Raw genomic sequence first — 21,956 nt, 5'->3', positions numbered from 1 at the left:
ATTTAAGGGATGGGGAAATATGAGCATTTCTCTTTGTACCCGTAATCAATCTAGCTGCGGCATTCAGGGACGACCTTAGTGGAGCCAAGGTATATTTGGGGAGGCCACAGAGCTTAGCACTGCCATAGTCTAGCCTAGGTAAAACAAGCGCTTGAACCACCTGCTTGAAGTCATCTTGTGGGAGGAATGGTTTTGAGATTCCTGAGTAACCTCACCTGGTGGTTAGCACCCTTGTAAGCCTTACTAATATGATTCTTCATGTTCAAGTGCATGACCAGGGTGATTCCGAGAGATTTGGCTGAGTCAATAATGTGAGGAGAGCAGTTGAAGGCTGTGAGGAGTTTCATCCAGCGGTCTATCTTGGGGGTGTGATTAGGTGGAGATATGAGAAAGAATTCTGTTTTGGAGGTTTTGAGCAGGAGGTGTTTCTCCGTTAGCCAGTTTTAAGTATTCGTCATGGTGGAATTGAGTGCAGTGAAATCTCCAGAAGAGGTGATTTTCAGGTAAAGTTGCGTGTCATCCACATACATGTGAAAAAGAGTGCTTGTGGAATTTAGTGTATTTTGCTAAAGGTTCCATGAATATGTTAAAGAGTATGGGAGATAAGGCCGACCCTTGTGGGACCCCCAAGGAAACTGTGGGGGGCTGGGATAAGGAATGATTCACCTTGACTCTTTGGGATCTGTTGTGCAGGAAGGACGAGAACAATTGCAGTACCAGCCTGGAAAGGCACATCCTGTGCTCAAGAATTGATAAGAGGATGTCGTGATTAACAGTGTCAAATGCAGAAGAAAGGTCTAGGAGGATTAAGAGGCAGGATTCGTTTTGGTCTAGCATTTTTAGAGTGTCATCCATAATGTGAGTGAGCGCTGATTCCGTGGTGTGACCACTCCTAAAACCAGATTGATGTTGATCCAGGAGTTGGAAATTCTCTATGTGAGCGCAGAGTTGAGATTGCAAGCATTTTTCTAGGAGCTTAGCCAAAGTAGGGATGTTGGAGATAGGGCGGAAGTTGTTGAGATCAGTTCTATCTGCATTAGGTTTTTTAGAATGGGTGTAACATGAGCTGCTTTTAGGCATTCGGGTATCGTGCCTTTTGATAATGAAGCGTTGATTATCCTTGTCCACAAGGGGATGAAGGCATCCTTAATTTCTTTGAATACCTTCTGTGGCAGCGGATCACTGAAGTGATTAGAAGGGTTGATACTCTGCAGGGTTTTGTAGACGTCCCTTTCCCTGAGGGAAGTAAAAGTCCCCCCTGAGGCATTGTTCTTGGTGCTAAGATTGATGGGTTCGATCCTCTTAGAGAGAGCTAGAGGAGAAGTAATCTCGTTGCGCTGACATAAGGGCCTTCTTTGTTTCAAGGTCAGAACTGATGAGGTTTGTTTTCTCCTTAAAGAAAGCAGCCAGATCGTCGCATGAAGGCGAGGCGTCTTTTTGGGCTAGGGTGGTTGGGTGCTTTCACTGATTGTTGTTTAACAATTTAAAAAAGTTTTTTGGGGCGATTTGAAGCTTGGTTAAGTTGGGATCTGAAGTAGTCATCCTTAGCACTCATGATTTTTTTATTATAGAAACTCCTTACCGAATTTAGGACTTTTAAATGATCCAAGGAGGGTTTGGATCGCCAGGATTGTTCCGCTGCCCTTAAGTTGCGGCGGTCCGAGTTTAAATTGTTGTTGAACCAGGGTTTGGAGATTTTGGAGGAGGCATTTTTTTGTTGTAGTGGAGCTATGGAATCCATGATATTAGAGATAGTAGAGTTATAGTATTCAGTGAGTTCAAGAACATCTGTTGTGTCGATTTGTGAAGACAAGGCGAATTTACAATGGGTTATTAGATCTTCCATGTTGATATTCCTGAGGTCCCTTTTCTATTCCTTAGTTTTCTTCGGTTGATCCCTCTTCAGTGCCACATGCCTGTTAATAAGGAAGGAGATTATGTGATGGTCGGACCAATCACTTGGGGTAATATAATCCAGTGTGACAGTGTTTCCTTTTGATATGATGAGGTCGAGAATTTCTCCTTTGTTGTGAGTTGGCCTGTCACAGAATTGGGTCATCTCGTGATCCAATAGGAATGATTTTAGACAGGTTACCGCATGGTGATTAAGGTTAGACCAGTGAAGGTTGAAGTCTCCGGGGAAGATTTGTGACACTGAGGAGTCGTCATTGCATGAGATGATTTCCATTATTTGTTCAATGAAGGAGAGATTGTCTCCCGGTGGGTGGTAGAACTTATGAAGCTTGCAAACCGGTAAGTGGTTACTTGAATTGTTGAGGCAAAGGTATTCACTGGAGAGTGGTGTGGTAGTTTCTATGTGGGAAACCGAGAGTGTGTGCAGGTGTGTACAAGCTCGTCTACCGCCCTGCTTCTTAGATCTGTCAAGACGGATTATATCATGACTCGGGGGAACTAGGATGTCTAGGATAGGGGTGAAAGCGGGATTTAGCCAGGTTTCCGTGAGGATGGTAATATCTAGATCCTTGTTTTGGATGAGGTCAAAGATATTGGAGGCATGTTTACTGGCTGATCTGCACTTGAGTAGTACACATTTCAGCCGTAAAGGCATGTGTGAGGTAAGAGACTGCGTGATGTTCACTCGCTTGAGGTTGTCACTATTTACAACTCTGAGGTTGTGTGAGGGTTCCCTGTGTGGGTTGGCGTGAATAGCTTGAATTTGATCCAGAGGAGTCTTGATGGTGTCTTGACTGATAGAGTAAGAGAGGAATAGATCCTCAATATCACCGGTTGCAAGATTGGCCTACATTCTTGTAGGGCTGGATGGGGTATTAGGAAGGGGTAAGGTTTTGGAGATATGGTGCGAAGAGTGCAGGACAAGGCAAGGGAGTGCGCTAGCGGGTACTATGGGCAGCTTTCCTAAGGAAGTGAGAGAGCTGAGCAGTGGTAGGTGCTCAGTTGATAGGGCTTTCAGATCACGTAGTTGATACAAGAGAAGGTGCAGTTGGAGAGATATCTCATCCAAACGGGCAACCAGGTCTGAGTGTTGGTTAACCGGTGTAGGGTGAGTGGTGCAATCCTGCAGAGGAGAGGAGCCTCGAGGAGTGCCAGAATGGTCTAGGGCGCAGATGCAGTGTTCTGGGGGAGAGAGAGAGTCGTTATAGGCTTGCGGAGTCCCTGTTTGGCTGAATGGGGTGGCTGGTGAAGGTGGGAGAGTGGAGAGACAATTGTATTGTGTGTAGGAGGTGATCAAAGGGGGGGGAGTGGGTTAGGGTGAGTAGAGTCCAAGGAGTGCAGTCGCCTGTGCCCTGATAGAGAGGATGATGAGGACCGTGGGATCGAGGTAGGGGAATCGCCGTGTAGCTGACTTGATATCGGGGAGGTGGGTGTACCAGTACGCCTGCAGGCCATCTGAGTCAAGGGTCGATAGGAGTGAGAGACTGAGACAGGGGACTGGTTGTCTCTCTAATCCGCTATGGTGTGAGAGGAATTATGAGAAAATGCGGTGTTCCTGGAAGTGTTGGAGGGTGGGCTGGTTAAATCCTGTGAGCTAGGAGGGTGTGGATAGTTAACATTGGATTTAGTAGTCACCATTTTCTTGAGTGTAGGGAAAATATAGTCCATCTTAGCTAGATCGACATTAGAGGCTTGGAGTAGAATGAAACCAGTATTATAAAGGGTGATTGTGACATTTGCTTTGAAGAAAGGCAATGCCGAAGCTGTTAATTTGAGGCAATGTGGGGTTTTCCTCGTGCTCGTTATTCGATGAATGGAGTGGAAGACATTCCACCAACATGCCCGTTTTCTGGAATAGAAGATGAGCTCATTGGATATAATACCCTTGTTTGGACAGAGGTAGACATCTAAGATCAATGTTTCGGGTTTGGATTTGAGTAGGCGATGTTTGTGCTTTTTAGTCGCATTTTTGGAGAGATTAGGAGGGTAATTGATAGTGGAGGCCTTGGATCCAGTGGGGTTAAGGCTTAACTCCATTCTGAGGGAGGCCAAGGAGGGAGCTCAAGTGGAGGGGAGCCTGTTAGAAAAGGGATTTCTGGTTGGCTAGGGCATGCGCCTCAGTCAGGGAGAAACCACCACTCTAGTCAGGGCAAGAGAGTTACACGCTTAAAATAATCCCTGCTCACCCCCTTGGTAGCTTGGCACGATCAGTCAGGCTTATCCCAGAGGCAATGTGTAAAGCGTTTGCGCAACACACACAGCAGCGACACACTAGGCACACTACAAAAGAAACTCCAGACAAGGTTATATAAAAAATAGCCTTTTTATTATACAAAACACATTAGAAACATAATCACACATGTACACTGTGCCAACTGGAACCAGGTAATAATTTACAGGGGATTATATACATGACAGGGCCAATCGGGCCACTGTCAGACCCTTTAGAAAGCACAAGTAGCTAACATAAAACAACCAGTAACTACTGGCAAAATACTGTACTCAGCAGTATCGCTAGCAATATAAACGCATTATGTCTGCATCACATTATGCATAACTCACATTTAGGAGTGTACCGTAGTAACACTCCCTAGGTGCGCCTATCACCTTCAGCATAAACACATTATGCATTACACACTGAAATGACCCCAGGTCAATGGTCTTTCTATGAGGCCCAAATGCCCTCTGTCCCAAATGTCAGGGCTCTTAGCTGCCACACCAGTGGTGTTCACGCCCAACCGGGCAGCACCAGAAATCAGGGCCAGGGTGTGATCCACCAGGTCCTCTCCAGAGACCAGAAACAATGCCCCCAACGTTGCAGCTGCCCGCTGTCTGGCGGGGCAGCTGCAGAAATTCATAAAATGGCACCAAAAGTGCCTCGTGAGCTCCCCTTCCTCGGGACTCGTCTGGCGCCACGACCAGGCACCAAAGAGAAAGGCTTATTTTCAGCCCTACTCACCGGGCTCTTTGCAGACTCCTCCAGTCTCCTCCTCATGCTGGAGTTAGGCACCACAATGTGCCCTGCAGGCCCCGTTCACGGGACCTCTCCGGTTCTGCTCCGGTCTCCCCACGGGGGCCGTCAATCCCTGGGGACTTGCCTCTTTCTCCCTGAGGCGGAAATAAAGCCCACAAGGCTCAGACTCTTTTGGCAACCCGCGGGGCTTCCACTGGCTAGTGCAATCCTTAAATTTTGCAAGCATGATGACAATATAACCATAGTACAAATCTGCACATATTTATTTGAGCTAAGCATACATTGATTTGTGGTGTCATTGTTAAAAGCAAACTACAAGTCCCAGAATGCAACGTTCTGTTGACTAAATGCCAGATGTGGGCAGGGGTTTTTGCCATGGCCACCAAGGGCAGCTAAGCAATTCGGGCTTGGTGGATGGCTTATCTCAAGCAAAACCTGTGCGTGCAGAAGCTAATCATGTCCTGGTTACTAACCTATGATGATAGCACGGTAGTTGTGAGCTATTATGGTACTTGTAGTTTTCTTTCTCGTTATAGCTACAGGACTGCATGTACAACGAGAAAAAAAATCAAAGGATGCGCTGGCTTACGCCCGGCCGGGTCAGCATGAGACCTATGTCCCTGGTTTAGGGAAAACAATTAGACGGAGAAACCAGTGTTTTTTCAAGGCACGTGTTGTTGCTGTGCCCTGTGACTTTAACCGGCCGCTCCCGGGGTTATAAAAGAGGCAGTCGGCCCTTAGAGGGATACAAGCAGAGTTGTGTTCAGGCGGACCAGCAGACGTGGTGTTAGCAGAGTCATGGTAGGTGTATTAGTCGTGGAAGTGTTTTACTGGCGCCTGTTAGCTTGTAGCGCTTTCTGTTCAAGAGAAGGGCACTTTGTAACAGAGATGAGGAGCTGCGAGACGGCACGGTCTGTAACGTGGACCTGGCTATGAGTGAACGGTGCGGGCCGCTGCCCGTTGTAATCCCCAAATCAGTGAAAGTTAATTTTCCGAAGCGGGGATTCAAGTTTCCTTACGCCACTGAGCCTTCAGGTCTGAGCGTAAAAGGGAGGGGTTTCCCCTCGCGTTCCCGCCTTAAGTGCCTCCACGAAACCGGTCTTACAGAGCTGGGATTTTAGTTTAAAGATAGTTTTACGCCAGGCCTGTGTAGTATGGCGCTTTTAACCTCATTTGTTAATTTTACTAACGTTACGCGTAAGAGTAATCCATTTTATTTGGCGTATTGTAATTGGGGTTTTATAGCTTAAACAGAACTTCGAGGCGCGTTGAACGCTTTTCTAATTGTTTCAGCTGAATGACAGTACTTTTAATGTTCTTTTGTTTGAAGCTTCAGGGGGTGGGAGTGGTCAATGTGGCGGGTGTGTGTTTTTCTTAGCCCCTTTATTGCATTTAGAAGTGAAAGGCACTTAGTTTACGGCTGTGAAATGGGACCGTGTCAGGCCGAGCCCATCTATCGGCTGCACTCTGCCTCCAGCGCCTCCTTTGACTGAATCTGAGACTAGCTCTGCGTTGATTTATCAGAGTTTGAGTGGAAGACTTAAAGTCCAGTGCATTATCAGGGCAAGCACTCGCGGGTACCAAGTACCTGCACTTCTCCCTTTTAAAGGGAGAGTACCTGCACTAGTCCTCAACGGGGGTTCAATCCTCTTAAAGGGAGAGTGCTGGAACTTCTCAGAAGCAGGCGGATACTGTCACAAGGAGTCCCAGTACCTGCGCTGTTTTAATTCTATTTCAACCGCTGCTTAAATCCCAGGTCTATTCCCTGCCCCAGGTTTAGGGGCTGCTGCTGTTTTAGCCCCTGCTTTGAAGGGCCCTATGTCACTTTGACGTAATTAGTAACTTTAAGTGTGTATATAAAGGAACCAAAACCACTTTAATTTAGGCTCAAGCGATGCATTGCCCACGATCACACCGTGTGTTAAAGTGCAGAAACTGCCCATCCCTCATGTGATGTTCATGCAATATATATTAATAGATCCATTCATTTAACTTCTAGTTCTCTTATATCTTATATTTCTTAGTTGTATTGGCGTCGAGTAAATACAACTAAATTGTAGGGCGCGAAACCCTAGTAACGAACATCCCGAAGTGGTTAAAGGCCCCACGTTGCACTGGCACATGGTATATCTTGGGCTGGCCCATTAACTTGTCTGCACTGACCCTGCTCTGGGACTTGGATCTCTGTGCTCTTCTTGGCCGCTTGCGGGGTGGGTCGGGCCTTCTGAGAAATGCCGTAAAAAAGGGGGTGGTGATGGACGGAGCATCCGGAGCATCAGAACCAATCAAACACTCGCACCCAGTCAACAGATCTGGGCTTGATCCATCACCGTTCTTTAGCGCACTCTGCCACCCCAGTTCAGACATGGCCATATGCAAATCAGTCTGACCCTGTGCCTCATGGGAACAGTCCAGCCCGAACTGCCAAGCCATGCCTTCCCTGGACCGGAAACAAGCTTCCTAGGACCGGTTTCTGGCATTTCAGCCGTCTTCAGCCAGGCTTGCTTGAATCCAGTGGCAAAGTGAGCAAGGGACTCACGTCTGAGCATACCCTGCCAACTTATGGCGAACAAAGCGGTACAAAAGAACGATGGATTTAACCCAGATCTCTTGACTGGGGGAGAATGTCTGCATTGTCAGCATTCCGTCCATCATTTGTTTGTTGTAACGCTGTTCGCCCTAAGTGGGATGGGTATTCCCAGACGTGGGACCCGTGCTCACTACGCCACTGGAGTCAAGCTATCCTGGCAGCGCATGCGTTGGTCTGGCGAGACTTATTGAGAGGGCTCCAAAAAGGGCTACCAGGTCTGCCTAGACCTACAGTGCGCGGGCCGTGCTTGACCGCAATTACTTTCACTTCGCTTTGATGTTTGATCGCGATCGCTTTCACTTTCGCGGCCGCTTGGCATAGCCAATAGGTTTCGCTTTTGGGACCTTGTAAGTATTTAGTTATGCAACTGCTGCATGGTTAAAACACTTGTAAGGTCCCAAAGGCAAGACCTATTGGCTATGCCAATGCTTGTTGAAACTCTGGAGCAGCAACATTGTCATGGTGTCCCCAGGACTTTAACTGGAAGCTTTCAGTATTATATACAAGCCATAGTTTCCGCTTATTTATCCTGTGCAACTAACAACCATTGACAAAGCCAACCACCCTGAATTGTTGTAGGTATGATTTTACTAGTATCAGATATCTGGATGCAATGACAAACAGCAAAATAAAAGTCAGGTGGCACACTATGCTAAACACAAATTTTTAGCTTGCGTGTTTTTAAGTCACGCCATAATTACATTGGCCACACCCCTTTGAGACCCCCCCCCCCCCCCCCTCCTGTTTTTTCATCCCACTTAAAGCCCTGCATATAGCCCAGTCCGACCCTGTTCGCGTGGTGTTCTGGCACTTGAACTGTCTGGCGTGACTAACGGCGGGCCTGTAGGTTTCCTTGGAGAGTTATGTGGATGTAAGGAAGACTTGGGTCTGGTGCATGATGCCTGGTTGTCACATCCACCCAGTTGATGCCGGTGTGAATACAGTGCCTATTAGAAGTGGGGATATGGGGCGCGCTTCCTGCAGACGTTGCCTTATGTACTCGATAGTAAGGTGGGGCTGGGGAGCACTCGCTTGTTGCTGGTGTAAACCCTTTGAGCACAACCCGAGGAAACCCAGACTCCCTCAGTAAGAGTTCTATAGAGGCCAAGGCAGAAGCATGAGGGGGTGGGGGTGCCTCGAGCAGGCTTCGGTCAAAGGCTGTTCTTCGCGGGACGCCTCTCGGATTTGTTGGCAGAGAAGCCTCTACAAGGGATTGTGATGCAGAGTTGGGAAGCCGAATTGTCTGATCATCTAACTGGTAAATGCTTACAAATAGGACAGTGGTTTGTCAATCGACTCCTTTCTGACATGGAAGTCCCTTGTTTTCTAGAGCTTTTTAGGTCTCGGCTGGCAATAGCAGCGCACATGCGCTGCTCTCGGCATTCAAGAGATACTTGAAATCAATACAGATTCCGAAGCTCTCGGAGGCGGAGTTGAAGCCCCGCCCATCTTTTTAATTGGGTCGCATCATCTTTCATGCAAAACACTGGCTTCTGATTGTAAAGGAGGCTTCTTAGTCCCTCCTTGTTGCTGCCTTGTCTCCTTTTGGCCCCGCCCACCAGGATTGGCTCGTTTACTGGCGGCGTGACACTCTCTCCTGCATTAGTCGGTATGCAGTTTTTTCTTCATTCGGCTTTAGTCAGCAGTGTTTATTTTCGCAAAGTGAAAGCGAACTGCGAAAATAAACACTCGGCTGACTTTGCGGTATCGCGCTGGTTTTGAGTGTAGGACGAGGTCGAGTCACACTTTGGGCTAGTATAGCATACTGATTGCTTTGACAGTCTCGTAGCGCTGTACATAAAACTGTTACTCCCGCTGACCCTGCTCCTCCATATACGTATGTGTCTCTCTAGGTCCTTGCTTTATTTGCAATTTTACATAGCGCGAACTCGTGCCGGAGGTATTGGAGCACGTTACGTAACTTTCAGTTACATTAGACAAGGATGCATTTATTTTTCAGGCACAGGGAGATTAAATGATTTCCTTGGATCAGGACGCCGAGACTAGAACCTGCGACCACAGTTCCAAGGTAGAAAGCGCTGGCCATGACGCCACATCCCTCTCCCAGTGCCTCTCTGGAGCAGCTATGACATCAGGCCCCTCCTTACCTTGCCCACCCCCAATTAACATTGTGATGCAAACCCCGGCGAAAGAAACCACCCTTTACGAGCCCGAAACTTGCTAAACTCAAAGCTAGGAGCCCCCATTGGTATCCTCTAACAGCTCATGGAGGAGGGCGGGATGAGTGTGGGACGAGGCTAAGTCACACTTTTTGCTAGTATAGCACTGATTGCTTTGACAATCTCGTAGCGCTGAACATAAAGCTGTTGCTCCCGCTGACCCTGCTCCTCTGCTTCCTCCCTGGTCTGCCAGTTCCACCATATATGTAAATGCGTGTCTCTAGGTCCTTGCGTTATTTATTTGCAATTTTATATAGTGCGAACTCTACCAGAAGGTATTGGAGTGCTTTACGTAATTTTCAGTTACACTAGACACGGACGCATTTATTTTTCAGGCACAGGGAGATTAAATGATTTCCTCGGATCAGGATGCTGAGACTAGAACCTGCGACCAGTTCCATGGTAGACTGCGCTGGCTGTGACACCACATCCCCCTCCCTCTCTGGAGCAGCTATGACGTCACTATACGTGTGACACCTGGCACTCGTTTTGTTTTTAAAATTTTTTTTTTTTTTTTTAAGCGACTGCACTTTGCCTCCTGGGATGTTAGTCCTGACTCTAAGTTACAACGCTCTTAGGCACAAACTTTGAAACAGGCCTTCTCTGGGGCATCTCCCGCAACTCTGGAAATTCCACCCCTCTCCCTCAGGAAACTCCCGTTGCTGATACTGTGACTAAAAAATCTGCAGCTCTTGCCTATTCTGTTAAGCTATTTTGCACTGCCCACACATATATAGCAATTTCTGAGCAGCGTCCCTGGTGTTCGCTGTAAAAACAAGCATTGAAAATGCAACGGGTCTCGCTTTTCATTAAGTTAATGCCATTTTGCTTTGCAAATGGTATTCTATAGCAAAGCAAATGGCTTTAACTTAGTAAATGCGAGACCTATTGCAATATTAATGCTTGTAACATTGTTACTTGTAGTTAAAAATCCCTCCAACACAAGGTAAAGTGATGCTTGCTACAAGCCAGCACTTGCTCTTGGTGCTGCTACTAAAAGGGTTCTGTTATGCCAAATGCAAACTAGTCCTGTTAATTTGCCTGAAGGTGCTTTTTAGTTGCTGTGTTTGGTGTCTCTTTACCTTCTGGACCACTTTCACAAGTGTACATTCAATTATCCGTACTCCAGGGTCAGCACGGAGTATTGTTAGAAATTTTATAAATGTAGTCTAGGGAGTGGGTGAATATTCCCTCCCACTAGTAACCAGGTCTTAGTTTTCTAAAACTAACGAGCAAAATACTCAAATGAGAACTATATTTTGACTATGTTTGTTTTGTTGTTCAATCTGGCCTATAGTCGGTTTTAAATATCTTGCCGACCTCTTTGAATCACAAGCATTTGCAATGCATTAGGTCTCGCATTTACGCGTGTTTGAGCTATTGACATTGCAAATAACAATGCCTATTGGCATTGTCATTTACAATGCCAATAGCTTTAACTCGTTTAACTGCGAGACCTATTGCATTGCAAATGCTTTTTATTTGTGGTATGCTTGTGTGGCATTTAAAGACACGTGGTTTTGACTTTATTTCTATGGATTTATATTGATGATCTTGTATTCTGTTGAGATGGTTTGATATAACTACATGGAACTGTGCATCCTATCTGTTTCTAATATAAAGGCTTTTTGGAGGTTGGAAAGCGAGTGTGTAGGCACATTGTTTGCGTAAATTGTTTCTGATCGGGGAAGAGACGCTGCCAGCATGCAAGCTGTTCGGAAAGGCTGAGAGATCTTATTGTATTGGAAGTGAGAAGGGTGTGACCAGGGGGATGGGAGGGGTCGGGGGGGGTGGGGCTGGATTACAGCTAAATACTTTCTGGTTGGGTTGTGAAACCACACGCATAGCTATAAAGATTGCTATCACTCTCGTGAGATGCATATGGCTCTTGTTTGGCAATGTATCCCTTCAGGGAATTGTCCGAAATTACAGGATGGGAAGCTTTCCTCGAGATATGACCCTAGCTTACCAGCTGCAAATGTAGCTACAAAACCACGTCTGGTGTGTTTTACAAATATTTTAGTTTCTACAGAGTAAATAGTCGTGTTTTGGTGGAAAATGTGCATTTGGAGCATCTAAAAGGCAGCGCTGGTTTTAGTTCTGATCTGTTTTTTAATTGCAAACGTTGGATACATAGACAAGCACATTATTTGAACAGTATACCTATAAACACAGTATTTTCAATTTCAAAACATAAATTTGAAAGGAAAGACACCTTTTCAGATGCCCCTAAAAACAATTGTAAAAGACAGCCTTTTAATTCGCATAAATGCAGCGATAAACGTCAAATTCTGAATAATTAAGTACATACTTTTTAATAAACCACAAACACGATGTAGAATAAAATACTGTAGCAGTTTAGCAAATGAGGAGGCGCTGTTTTTCTATTCGCAGGCGCTTTGTGTCGCATAAAAAGGCTGTCTCTCCTTTGCTAAACTTTTACAGTATTTTAAGCTAGGTCGCATTTAATCCTAATGAAGTGTCGGCTTTTTAAGTTGTGACTTTGGACAAATTGAAAGGGAATGGGAGGCAGTTGCAGTTGGGGCTGTTTAAAAGTACGATGGAATGTCTGAAAGAAAATGGTCTACCCAAAATTGGGCTACTGAGGAAAAACTACGAGTGACATGCAAATAGAGGTCAAAATACTGAGTACAACTCTGAGCATAAGAAGGAAGGAGGCGGGGAAATGTGTTGGGAGATGTCTGGAGCGCGACCGAAGGCCTGAATGGAGGAAAGAGGCGCAGATAGCTAAGAAGGCACAAACGGCACAACAACTGGTGAAAGAGGAGATGCAGAAGGGCGAAAAAGCAAACTAAAGGCAAGAGTGGGAAAAAAAGTGAAAAGAGGCTCAGAAGGGATAGAAAAATGTAGAAAAGGAGTAGATGAGAGGCAAGCGCTCCGATACCTTCAGTTCGCGTTGGCGCTTAGTAAAATGACTTTAAAAAAAAAAAAAAGAGAACAGCAGGAGTGGGAGGAGATGGGAAGCACAAGCAGAGGTAAGGTAAAGCAGCACAAAGGAGCCAGAGGGCATGGAGAGTGTAAGCCCAAAAAACAAGCAGGAAGTGGGATAAGGGAGGGGCTGGCAAATGGTGATCACTTTTGCGGCCGCATTGATGTTCTCAGTGGCCGCGCGGCTCACTGAACATCAAAGCGGCTGCGAAAGTGATCAGCAGGCTGACAAATGGTGCGTGCACCTGGCGCACATGCACTGTAGTTGGCGGCCCGAAAAGCACTAGTTTGCACTTCCGAAACCCGCTATCTATAGCTCTCGCCAGAGCAGCGCTAAAGCGCTGGCTCAGGCGAGACCTAAAAAACGACTCCAAAATCTGTTATCTTTGTTCCCCCACAGAGCCAGTACTTCTCATTCATTGGTGCAAAGGTGTCATTCATATCTTGCCTCTGCTCACAGCTTGGGCTAACTGGCTCTGCAAAAGCCCCTCCCCCCCCCCCCCCCGTCCATTGTCTAACTTGCTTTGTGGGTGACTGAATTTTGTCTAGTCACATGTGCATATCTGCCTAAAGTACCATTCCATGCGAGGCTCTTGGGCTGAATACATTGCCAATGTTTTCGTCAGCCTTGTGTTTAGACTGTTTTCCGGTTGCAGTAATTGGAAGTCAGTATTACATTTTCTTTGTGGCAGGAAGTATTTTATGTAATGTGCATTGTGATAGTTTTTATAGGGGGAGGAACTGTGTGTTAAATTAAAAATAGCAATCATATGGCTGCCATGTCTAGATGGGGTGTGTATGTATAATGAGGGGAAAAAAATATATATATACTTTTCTTTTTTTTGGTTGGGTGGCATTATACTGCAATAAAAATGACTATGGGGCTGCCACAATGTACCAGGAGCCCAGTTACCCCTGAAGTTACCAGTGATGGTTGGAACCAGTCTATAGCCTCACTATTGCATTTGTAAGGTGCACTGCAGCAAAGCGGAAACCAGCTGAGCTGTCCGGGTCCGTGACCCTTCCATGTTCTGGGAAGGGTGAACAGGTTGAGCATAGGTCAGTGGCTCTTGTTGGGATCTGATCTGACAAAGGGCTGTCAAAGTTGGGAATATAGGAAATGTTAGGCTTGGTGGACCATGTGTTACTGTAACGCAGATGTGCATACTTGAGGTACATAACTAACATACTATGTGTTCTTTCAGAGGGAGTGTATATCCGTTCACGTTGGCCAGGCTGGTGTTCAGATGGGCAATGCCTGCTGGGAGCTGTACTGCCTGGAGCATGGTCTAAAGCCAGATGGCACTCTACCATCGGACTTTCAAGCTGGTCAAGTGGACTCTTCCTTTGGGACCTTCTTCAATGAAACTGGATCAGGAAAGCACGTCCCTCGAGCCATCTTCATCGACCTGGAGCAAACTGTCATTGGTAAGGCCCTCTGGTTGGTATGGTAATGTATGGCAGAGCGTGCCCTGTGGAAATGAGTCTGTTAGAGCTGGTGTTGAGTTGATTGCCTACTGGGCAGGCCTGATTGTGGCTTATTGACAGCCCAGCGCTCCAGTTGTCTGCTAAGAATCTAATTCCAATTGCCAATAGACTCCAGACTTCGTTCCTATGCCAAATCTGAAATGGAGAAGTAAATGACAGTATCTAAGCCACAGTGCACCTTAAAGCCATTGAAGGGTCCGAAGTCCCTCCTTACCTGTAGAAGTATGACTGGATGAGTATAACAGGGAATCTGTAGAGGGTTATCTTGTGACTTCTATCCAGAAGGCAATCCCCTCGACACTGGACTTTGTGCTTTCATTGACCAACATTACTTGGCACAGCCTGTCCTCCCCTTTGGTACCATTTAGGAGGCCCTTGTACCTTTCTGTTGGCCCTTTACCTTCTGTTGCCTCCAAAGGGGTACTGAGCCTAGTTGGGATGTCTAGTTATATGTGGGGCTTTTGACTTGTCCAATCCATCTTTTCAAATTGGATCCTGACTTGATGTTGCTGCCACTTTTAGACACTGTCTTCATGCAGTATTTACTCATACTCTGGAACCTCTCTACAAAACTCTTCGAGAAAACTGAGTCATTGTTTGAGGCAGAACGACCCAGTGGGCACTGCATTCAAATCCCTGGTTAAGGATTGCCAAGAGTAGATGGACATGTTTATTCTAACTTCAGATGTCTGCACCTAGTCTCCTTCCTGCTGTAGATTTGCCTGTGCCTTACTCGGTCTGTCAGAATGCGTTGCATGATGCTAGTGAAACTGATGCTATCCTACAGAAACCAACTAGGCCTCAGGAAGTATCTTACCTAATGCAATCAGATTTTTCTGGACTGCAAAAGGAGCTTCTATCTGGCCCTGAATGCCCATGATGTGTAATGTTTGATCATGGACAAACGCATGCAAGGACATGTGGGACTGATTAGTATCATTCTCCTATACAGATGTATACTTGTCTTTGACCAGGAGGTGCTGTGTTGATGTGCCACAGTTTGCAGTGATGATGGTTCCCTTGCACGTGTCTTGAGCTACAGTGATTAGGAACTTCAAATAATACCTTGGACTTCACCTTGATTGCCTTGTCTGTTTTTTGTTAGATGTCCTTATCACCTTGTTCTTGCTGGGCGTGTTGGCTGTGTGATTGGCTCTTACGAAAATAATCCATTCCTATTTGGCAAGAATTCCAGTGGTGTGCACTAAACTGTTCTCTGGAGTTTTGGGTTGTTAAATGTACTTGTGTCTCCGGAGCAGGGTTTGATAAATATCCTACAACCGTGAGCTACAAAACCAGGGTCCCTCAGCGAAGATGCTAATTGGTGCTGACTTGCATGACGTTGGTTTTGCTCAGCTATTTTGTGCTACTGCATTTGCTTCAAGTTGATGACTCACCAAGAAAAGCTTAAGAGTGGGGTAATTTGAAAGACCAGAGGTGGGCCAAATGCGTTTTAGGTCTCGGCTTGAAGGCTGCGCTTGCGCAGTCTCGCTCCGAGATTTAATGTTGGGAGTGGGGCTTTAACCCGCTTTTTTTTTTTTTTTTACCTCTTCTCCATTGGCTGGCCTCTGAAATACTGGTCAGCCATTGGAGAAGAGCATTGTCTCTCCAAACAAGCCCGTCTTTTTCTGATTCGGGGTGTTTTTTACTTTCTCTCCTCTGGAATGTAAACATTCTAGCCAATGGCAAGAGGAGAGAAAGAAAAACACGCCCCCGATTCCGTAAACACCGCTGCGTTTCTCCGAGGCATTTCTGCTTGACCTCGGAGAAAGGCGGTGGTGTTAATGGCGTCCTCTCCCCCTGCTCTCGGCTCCCGTGTTCAGCTGCTGCTCTGGTCTCCTACCCCCTGTCCTCTCAGGCTGGCGCCGAAGTGTTGTGCATGCCCTACCATTCATTTCGTGCCCGTTCAATGTCTGACCTCTCTGATAACAGAGCTATCAAGGATAGATGCCTGTCGTGGCTTCACCATTGAATGCAAGGGGGTGGGGGGTCTACTTGGAACTCAAACAAGAAATTCCACAATGGGACCCTTGCAAATTGAGAGCTGTAAATGTACTTTTACCTGCACTCAGTCTGCACTTGAGTGTGATACTTATGTAGGCTTGCCACAGCTGGCAATGGCTTGTTTCATCATTCGTGGGAAAGTATGTGGATTTTGGGGGGAAAGTCTACAATGTCATTGAATCGTGAGAGAGAAGATCAAAGAATTACGTACTGAGATGGCAAAATGTCTATAGTCGTCCCCAGAAATTTGGGCAGTCCCTTGAAAATCATAATAGGTACCAAACCCCTGCTGCTGCGCTGGGCAGGGCCATCCTGTATTAAGCTGATATCAGAAGCTGCAAGCCCTGGGTTGACCAATGAGAATTGTTACAGTGAGGGCACTAATATGCAATAAAAGACTGCTTTCATGCCTCCGAGGTGTGCGATGTATTAATGCTGCGCCTGTCTCGCGGCTTTTACTGCTGATTGGCTGCTCCAAAGGAGTGCATTATGACGGCACAGGTACAGCATACTTACAACCAGCAGTGTTTACAGGTACATTAGACAAACGCACGCAGGTCACGTTAGCTTTTTAAAATTAGGCCATCTGAAGGACTTTTCCAAACCACTAATGCTCCGAGAGAGCGTGTTCTTATATAATTGGCCCTTACGTGGTTTACACAGCATCTCCTTCAGATGCATAACTTCAGGAGCGGGCAATTACCTTATCATAATGACTGCTACAACGCACACAAATGCTACATTATTACCTGCCCCCCCCCCCATTGGGTCATACCTGTTGCAGACTGGAACAGACTTCCTGAGTGGAAAAGTGGGTGTGGGAACCCCAAAACCACCAGCCTGCTCCCATGTCTTCACTTTCCTCTGAAACCTTCTTGGAATGTGATAGAAGGGTTTGGGGTGAAAAGGTGCTTTTTTTGGCGCGCTTCCGACGGGCACAGGGTGAGGCGAGGCTGGGCACCTTGAGGTGATGACCCCGGGTAGGCAGCACAGGGTGGGCCAGGGCTGGGAGTGACCTCATGCCGGCACTCTTACCGTTCCTCGAGTGAGCAGGCGTTCACGGAGCGCTAATCCTATTTCCTTTCACGCTGGCCGCTAATCCCGCCTCTCCCATGCGCAGCCGGGCTGGAGGATGGCTCGGCAAATGGTTGCCGTACTCCGGAGGCAGGAGGCTGGTTTATCGCCCCACCCCCAGCACAGTAACAAAACGCAATACAAGCCGCCTCTATTAGATTTGGTGAGCTACTGAGGCTGGAGCCAGAAGCCTGGCTCTGGCTCGGCGTGAGGTCGACTTGGAACCTCGAGCCCAAAATGAGCCAAAATGTTCATGGGAGGTGATGAGGTCTTGTGGGCACATATACCAACCTTGAAACAAGGTGACCCACAAATTTCCATATAACAAATTTTTTTGTAGTTGTCTTGTCTGTTCTTGGGCAGGGTTTGCACTAGGTAAAACTGCCAAAACTAAAAGGTGGATTCTGTCTGCCACCCAAGCTCAGTAGTAAGCTTCGGTGTTAGACTAGACTGCCGACTTTGGTGCTGGAAACCAGCGTTTGAGCCTTGGGGTCGCGTCCACATCCTGGGATTCTGGGCAAATCACTTAATCTCCCTGTGCCTGAATATGTCGTGTAAATACAGTGCTTGTGTAAAGCGCTCCAATACCTTCGGGTCCAGTTCGCGCTATATAAAAGATGCAAAAATACCTGTCTAGTGGCTGGAAAATCCGGGACCAATCTCAGCTTCCCTGCTCGACCAAGTTGTGTTATGCCTGGGCTACTTTTCTTTACTGAGCCTCCTGGTTTTAATTATTATATAAGAGGCCACCTTCAGATGTGAGTTCAGGGTGTGTGCTGTACTCGGCCTCTTGTGTTAGGCTAAAACAAGAGGCTATCGTGTTGCTCCAAGTATAATAAGAAGCTATGCCACGCACAAGGTACACATGACAAGCAGCCTGCCAATGCCGTTTCTTTAAATGTTTTAAAAACAAACATAAACAAAAATGTCATGAGCAATGCCAATAGCTCTAACTTTAACCATGCCGAGACCATTGCATTGTAAATGCTTGTTAACAAGAGCAGAGGTGAGTGACACGCAGAGTGGAAGAGCGAGGGCATTCTATCTTGTCACCAGTAAGAAATGCACCCTGTTGAACTTCAATCTATACAGAATGCATGACTAAAGAGTACTGCATAAAGTGGTTTTATCATTTGGCTGTAACTTTACAGTGGGCAAAGTTTCAAAACTAGACCCTTTTTACACCAGAATGCCAGTCAGTTTCATTCAACTGGTCTTATGAGCTGATCGGTTATGTATACGTTTCGTTTTTCCTTCCTAAAGATGAGATCAGAACTGGCAAGTATCGCACCTTGTTCCACCCAGAACAGCTGATCACTGGGAAGGAGGATGCTGCAAACAACTACGCCCGTGGCCACTACACCATTGGCAAAGAGATCATTGATCCAGTATTGGACAGGATCCGGAAAATGGCACGTAATTTACAATTGTTTGTATGGTTCTTGGTGTGTGCATCCAAAGGAAATTTACAATTTCTGCATATGGTGAATGGAAGTTTTGTTTTTTGGTGGGGCTTATGGAGTTCAGAGTTTGTAAGGGGTGTGGGCACTCTGGACAAATGCTAGAATCTGGTTGGACCGTTTCTTAACTGTTCCACGTTTGAGTGGGGCACTAAACGAGTTCATGCTGTGCCTTTTTTTTTTGTTTTTTTTTGTTTTTTTTTTTTTTTTGTTTTTTTTTTGTTTTCTAATATTAGAAATGGGGTTATTTGGGAGGGTGAATATGACCTAAAACGCAATAAACACTCTAGTTATGTTAAAATATAGCTGATGGAACACCTGCTCAACCCCTGGTAGCTATGGCAGAAGGCAATCTCTCGAAGTGCCACGTTCAGGCAGTACTAGCAAGTTTAATGTAATAAAACACCACTAAACTCGCAAACCAGTTCAGAAAAAGTTAATCTGTATACACGAAGCATCAGACTAGGTAAAGGGGAACCGGAGAAATTGATTTTGAAAAGTTTTAAAGGGTGGGGGCACTTAGAAAAAGCCTGACACTATGGGAAGACAACAGCTAACTGTGGCCGAGGACTGAGGTGCGATTTCAGGTAAACTGATGCAGCAGAGGTTGGATACATCAAGTGGGTTGTCGTGGTCAAAGGTTTTGCTATCAGGCTTGGTCTCCAACTGCTTGCAAAGCTTCTGATCAGTCTTGCAGCCCGAGCTTCTCTATGCAGACCCGTGGTGCCAGGTTTCTATCCACCCAGGTCTCCTGCATTATCTAGTCTTTAGTCTGCTGCACACTCTTGGATTCACTGTCCCTGAAGCAGATAAACAAAAGGTTGGTCTCTTGACCCTTAAAGCGGTTCCAGTCACTGGGTACTGACCATATTCAGAGGCCTGGAGTCATTTTCTTCCAGCAGGAGCTAGGAGCCAGAAATATGGATTCTTCGAGCAGGGCTGCCTTCGTTTGTTGGTGGGTCTTTTCTGGTCCAGAAATGTTATGAGGTGCCAGATTATCCTGATCACTAGCTAGTGATTGGATACATTCTGCTGCCTAATCCTAACAATTTTCCTGCATTTGTCTGAAGGTCCAGTGTATGAATAGGAAAACATAAATCCTTGGTATCTTCAAGTCCGAAGACTAAGCTGAAGCTGCCCTTTGTTCTTCCAACTGTTCCTATTGACTCCTAGATGGCCAATTCCTGCTATGTAGTCTGCAGTTAACATCTCTTGCTCGGAGTCGAGCCATTGTCCTATGAGCCAGGGTTAAGTCTGCCAACCAAGAATGTGCACTCTGCTCTTAAACTGTGGTGAATGGCAGAACTAGTTTTAACCCAGTTCTACTTTACGCAGCTTAATGTACAAAGTTAACATGTGCAGATACGTGTCTCTGGTGTCTTTAGCAAATTCTGCCTTTTGTTAATATTGAAGTGTTGGTTAATGTTTTTTTCTCTTGCAGGCGGACCAGTGCAGTGGGCTTCAAGGCTTCTTGATCTTTCACAGCTTTGGAGGTGGGACCGGCTCCGGCTTCACTTCACTGTTGATGGAACGACTTTCTGTGGACTATGGCAAGAAGTCCAAGCTGGAGTTCTCTGTATATCCTGCACCAAGGGTTTCTACTGCTGTTGTGGAACCATACAACTCCATTCTGACCACCCACACGACTCTGGAGCATTCGGACTGTGCTTTCATGGTGGACAATGAGGCCATTTATGACATCTGTAATCGTAACCTTGACATTGAGCGTCCCTCCTACACCAACCTAAACAGGCTAATAGGACAGATTGTCTCTTCTATTACAGCTTCCCTCAGGTTTGATGGTGCCCTGAACGTTGATCTTACGGAATTTCAAACCAATTTAGTGCCTTATCCCCGAATCCACTTCCCTTTAGTCACCTACTCCCCAATTATATCTGCAGAAAAGGCCTACCACGAGCAGCTGTCTGTGCCAGAGATCACCAATGCCTGCTTCGAATATGCAAACCAGATGGTGAAATGTGATCCTAGGCGTGGCAAGTACATGGCCTGCTGCCTGCTCTATCGTGGTGACGTAGTGCCCAAAGATGTCAATGCAGCCATAGCTGCAATCAAGACAAGGCGGTCCATTCAGTTTGTAGACTGGTGTCCCACTGGGTTCAAGGTGGGCATCAACTATCAACCCCCTACAGTGGTCCCTGGGGGAGACCTGGCTAAAGTCCAGCGGGCAGTGTGCATGTTGAGCAACACAACTGCTATTGCTGAAGCCTGGGCCAGGCTTGACCACAAGTTTGACTTGATGTATTCCAAGAGGGCCTTTGTGCATTGGTATGTTGGGGAGGGCATGGAGGAGGGAGAGTTCTCTGAAGCCCGGGAAGATATGGCTGCCCTTGAGAAAGATTACGAAGAGGTTGGATCAGAGAGTGCACAAGGAGAAGAGGAAGATGAGGATGAGTATTAATCTGTAGATTGTAACTCACATGCACTTCGTTAAGGGTGAGCATGTTTTTGATTGAGGTTTTTCCAATGCAGCGGCACTTTTGTCTGTCTAGTATTTTTACTTGTTCCCATGTAGTGAAGTTGTACAAGCACTGAAGCAACACTAATGTTTAAAGTGTACAGAATATTTAATGTAATAACCCTACATACTTGTTCTTGTCTAATACATTATGGAATTGTAATTTATTTAAATATTGCAATAAAAAAGTAAACCAATGTAAATGTCTTATCCTTTAAAAAAAAAAAAAATCTCCAAAGAATAATTGGTCTAGTGTCTTTGATATGATACGGTACAGATGGCTCTGTATGGGCTGTGGTGGAAGGAGATTGACAAATCATTCCTGCTGGCTCCTCTGGGGTAATGCGCTAATTTATTACTGATGAAGTTTTAAAATATGAAGTCTTGCTGGATCCAGCTACTGTCCCTGGCCTGAACTAGTTAAGGGCTCAATCTTTCCAGCCTATTCTGAGCTGGGGAGCACGGGTGGCACCAACCAACACATACCTGACCTTATTCAGTTCAGGAAACTAATGGACCCCATATTTTATTGCAGCTGGGAGCTGAAGGGTCATGAGCACCACTGTTGGTGTAGCCTATCAGCTGGACGAGTTAATAAAGCTGCTAAATTCGTGGTACTCAGTGACTACCGATTGAGAAACTTTCACTGTGCGAGTCAGAACAATTTTATAGTGTATGTTGGAATAATTGCTAGACTGGGGGTGCGGTCAATCCCAGCAGAAACCTCCTAGCCACTAAGGCCAAAGTAAAGCACCACTGGTTATCTTGAGCACGTCTAGGGAATTTGTTCATAACCTGTTCTTGGGACTTACTCTGTGGAAGTGGGGGTAACTGATTATCAGCAGAA

The 21,956-nt window shown here is 46.2% G+C and overlaps 1 protein-coding gene across 1 annotated transcript; it reads left to right on the top strand.

The window, feature by feature from the left end:
* Positions 1 to 5,607: 5,607 nt before the first annotated feature.
* On the top strand, positions 5,608 to 21,306 carry LOC146855681 (tubulin alpha-1D chain-like). The gene is made up of 4 exons (XM_085653581.1): positions 5,608 to 5,689; positions 13,813 to 14,035; positions 18,437 to 18,585; positions 20,075 to 21,306. Exons 1-4 carry the CDS (start codon positions 5,687 to 5,689, stop codon positions 21,050 to 21,052), a joined length of 1,353 nt encoding a protein of 450 aa, XP_085509707.1. The 5' UTR covers positions 5,608 to 5,686; the 3' UTR covers positions 21,053 to 21,306.
* Positions 21,307 to 21,956: the final 650 nt, after the last annotated feature.

The sequence above is a fragment of the Triturus cristatus genome, chromosome 4_1 (genome assembly GCF_964204655.1).
Source record: "Triturus cristatus chromosome 4_1, aTriCri1.1, whole genome shotgun sequence".
NCBI lineage: Eukaryota > Metazoa > Chordata > Amphibia > Caudata > Salamandridae > Triturus > Triturus cristatus.
Note: the sequence above shows the minus strand (reverse complement) of the source record. Positions and strands in the feature narration are given on the sequence as shown.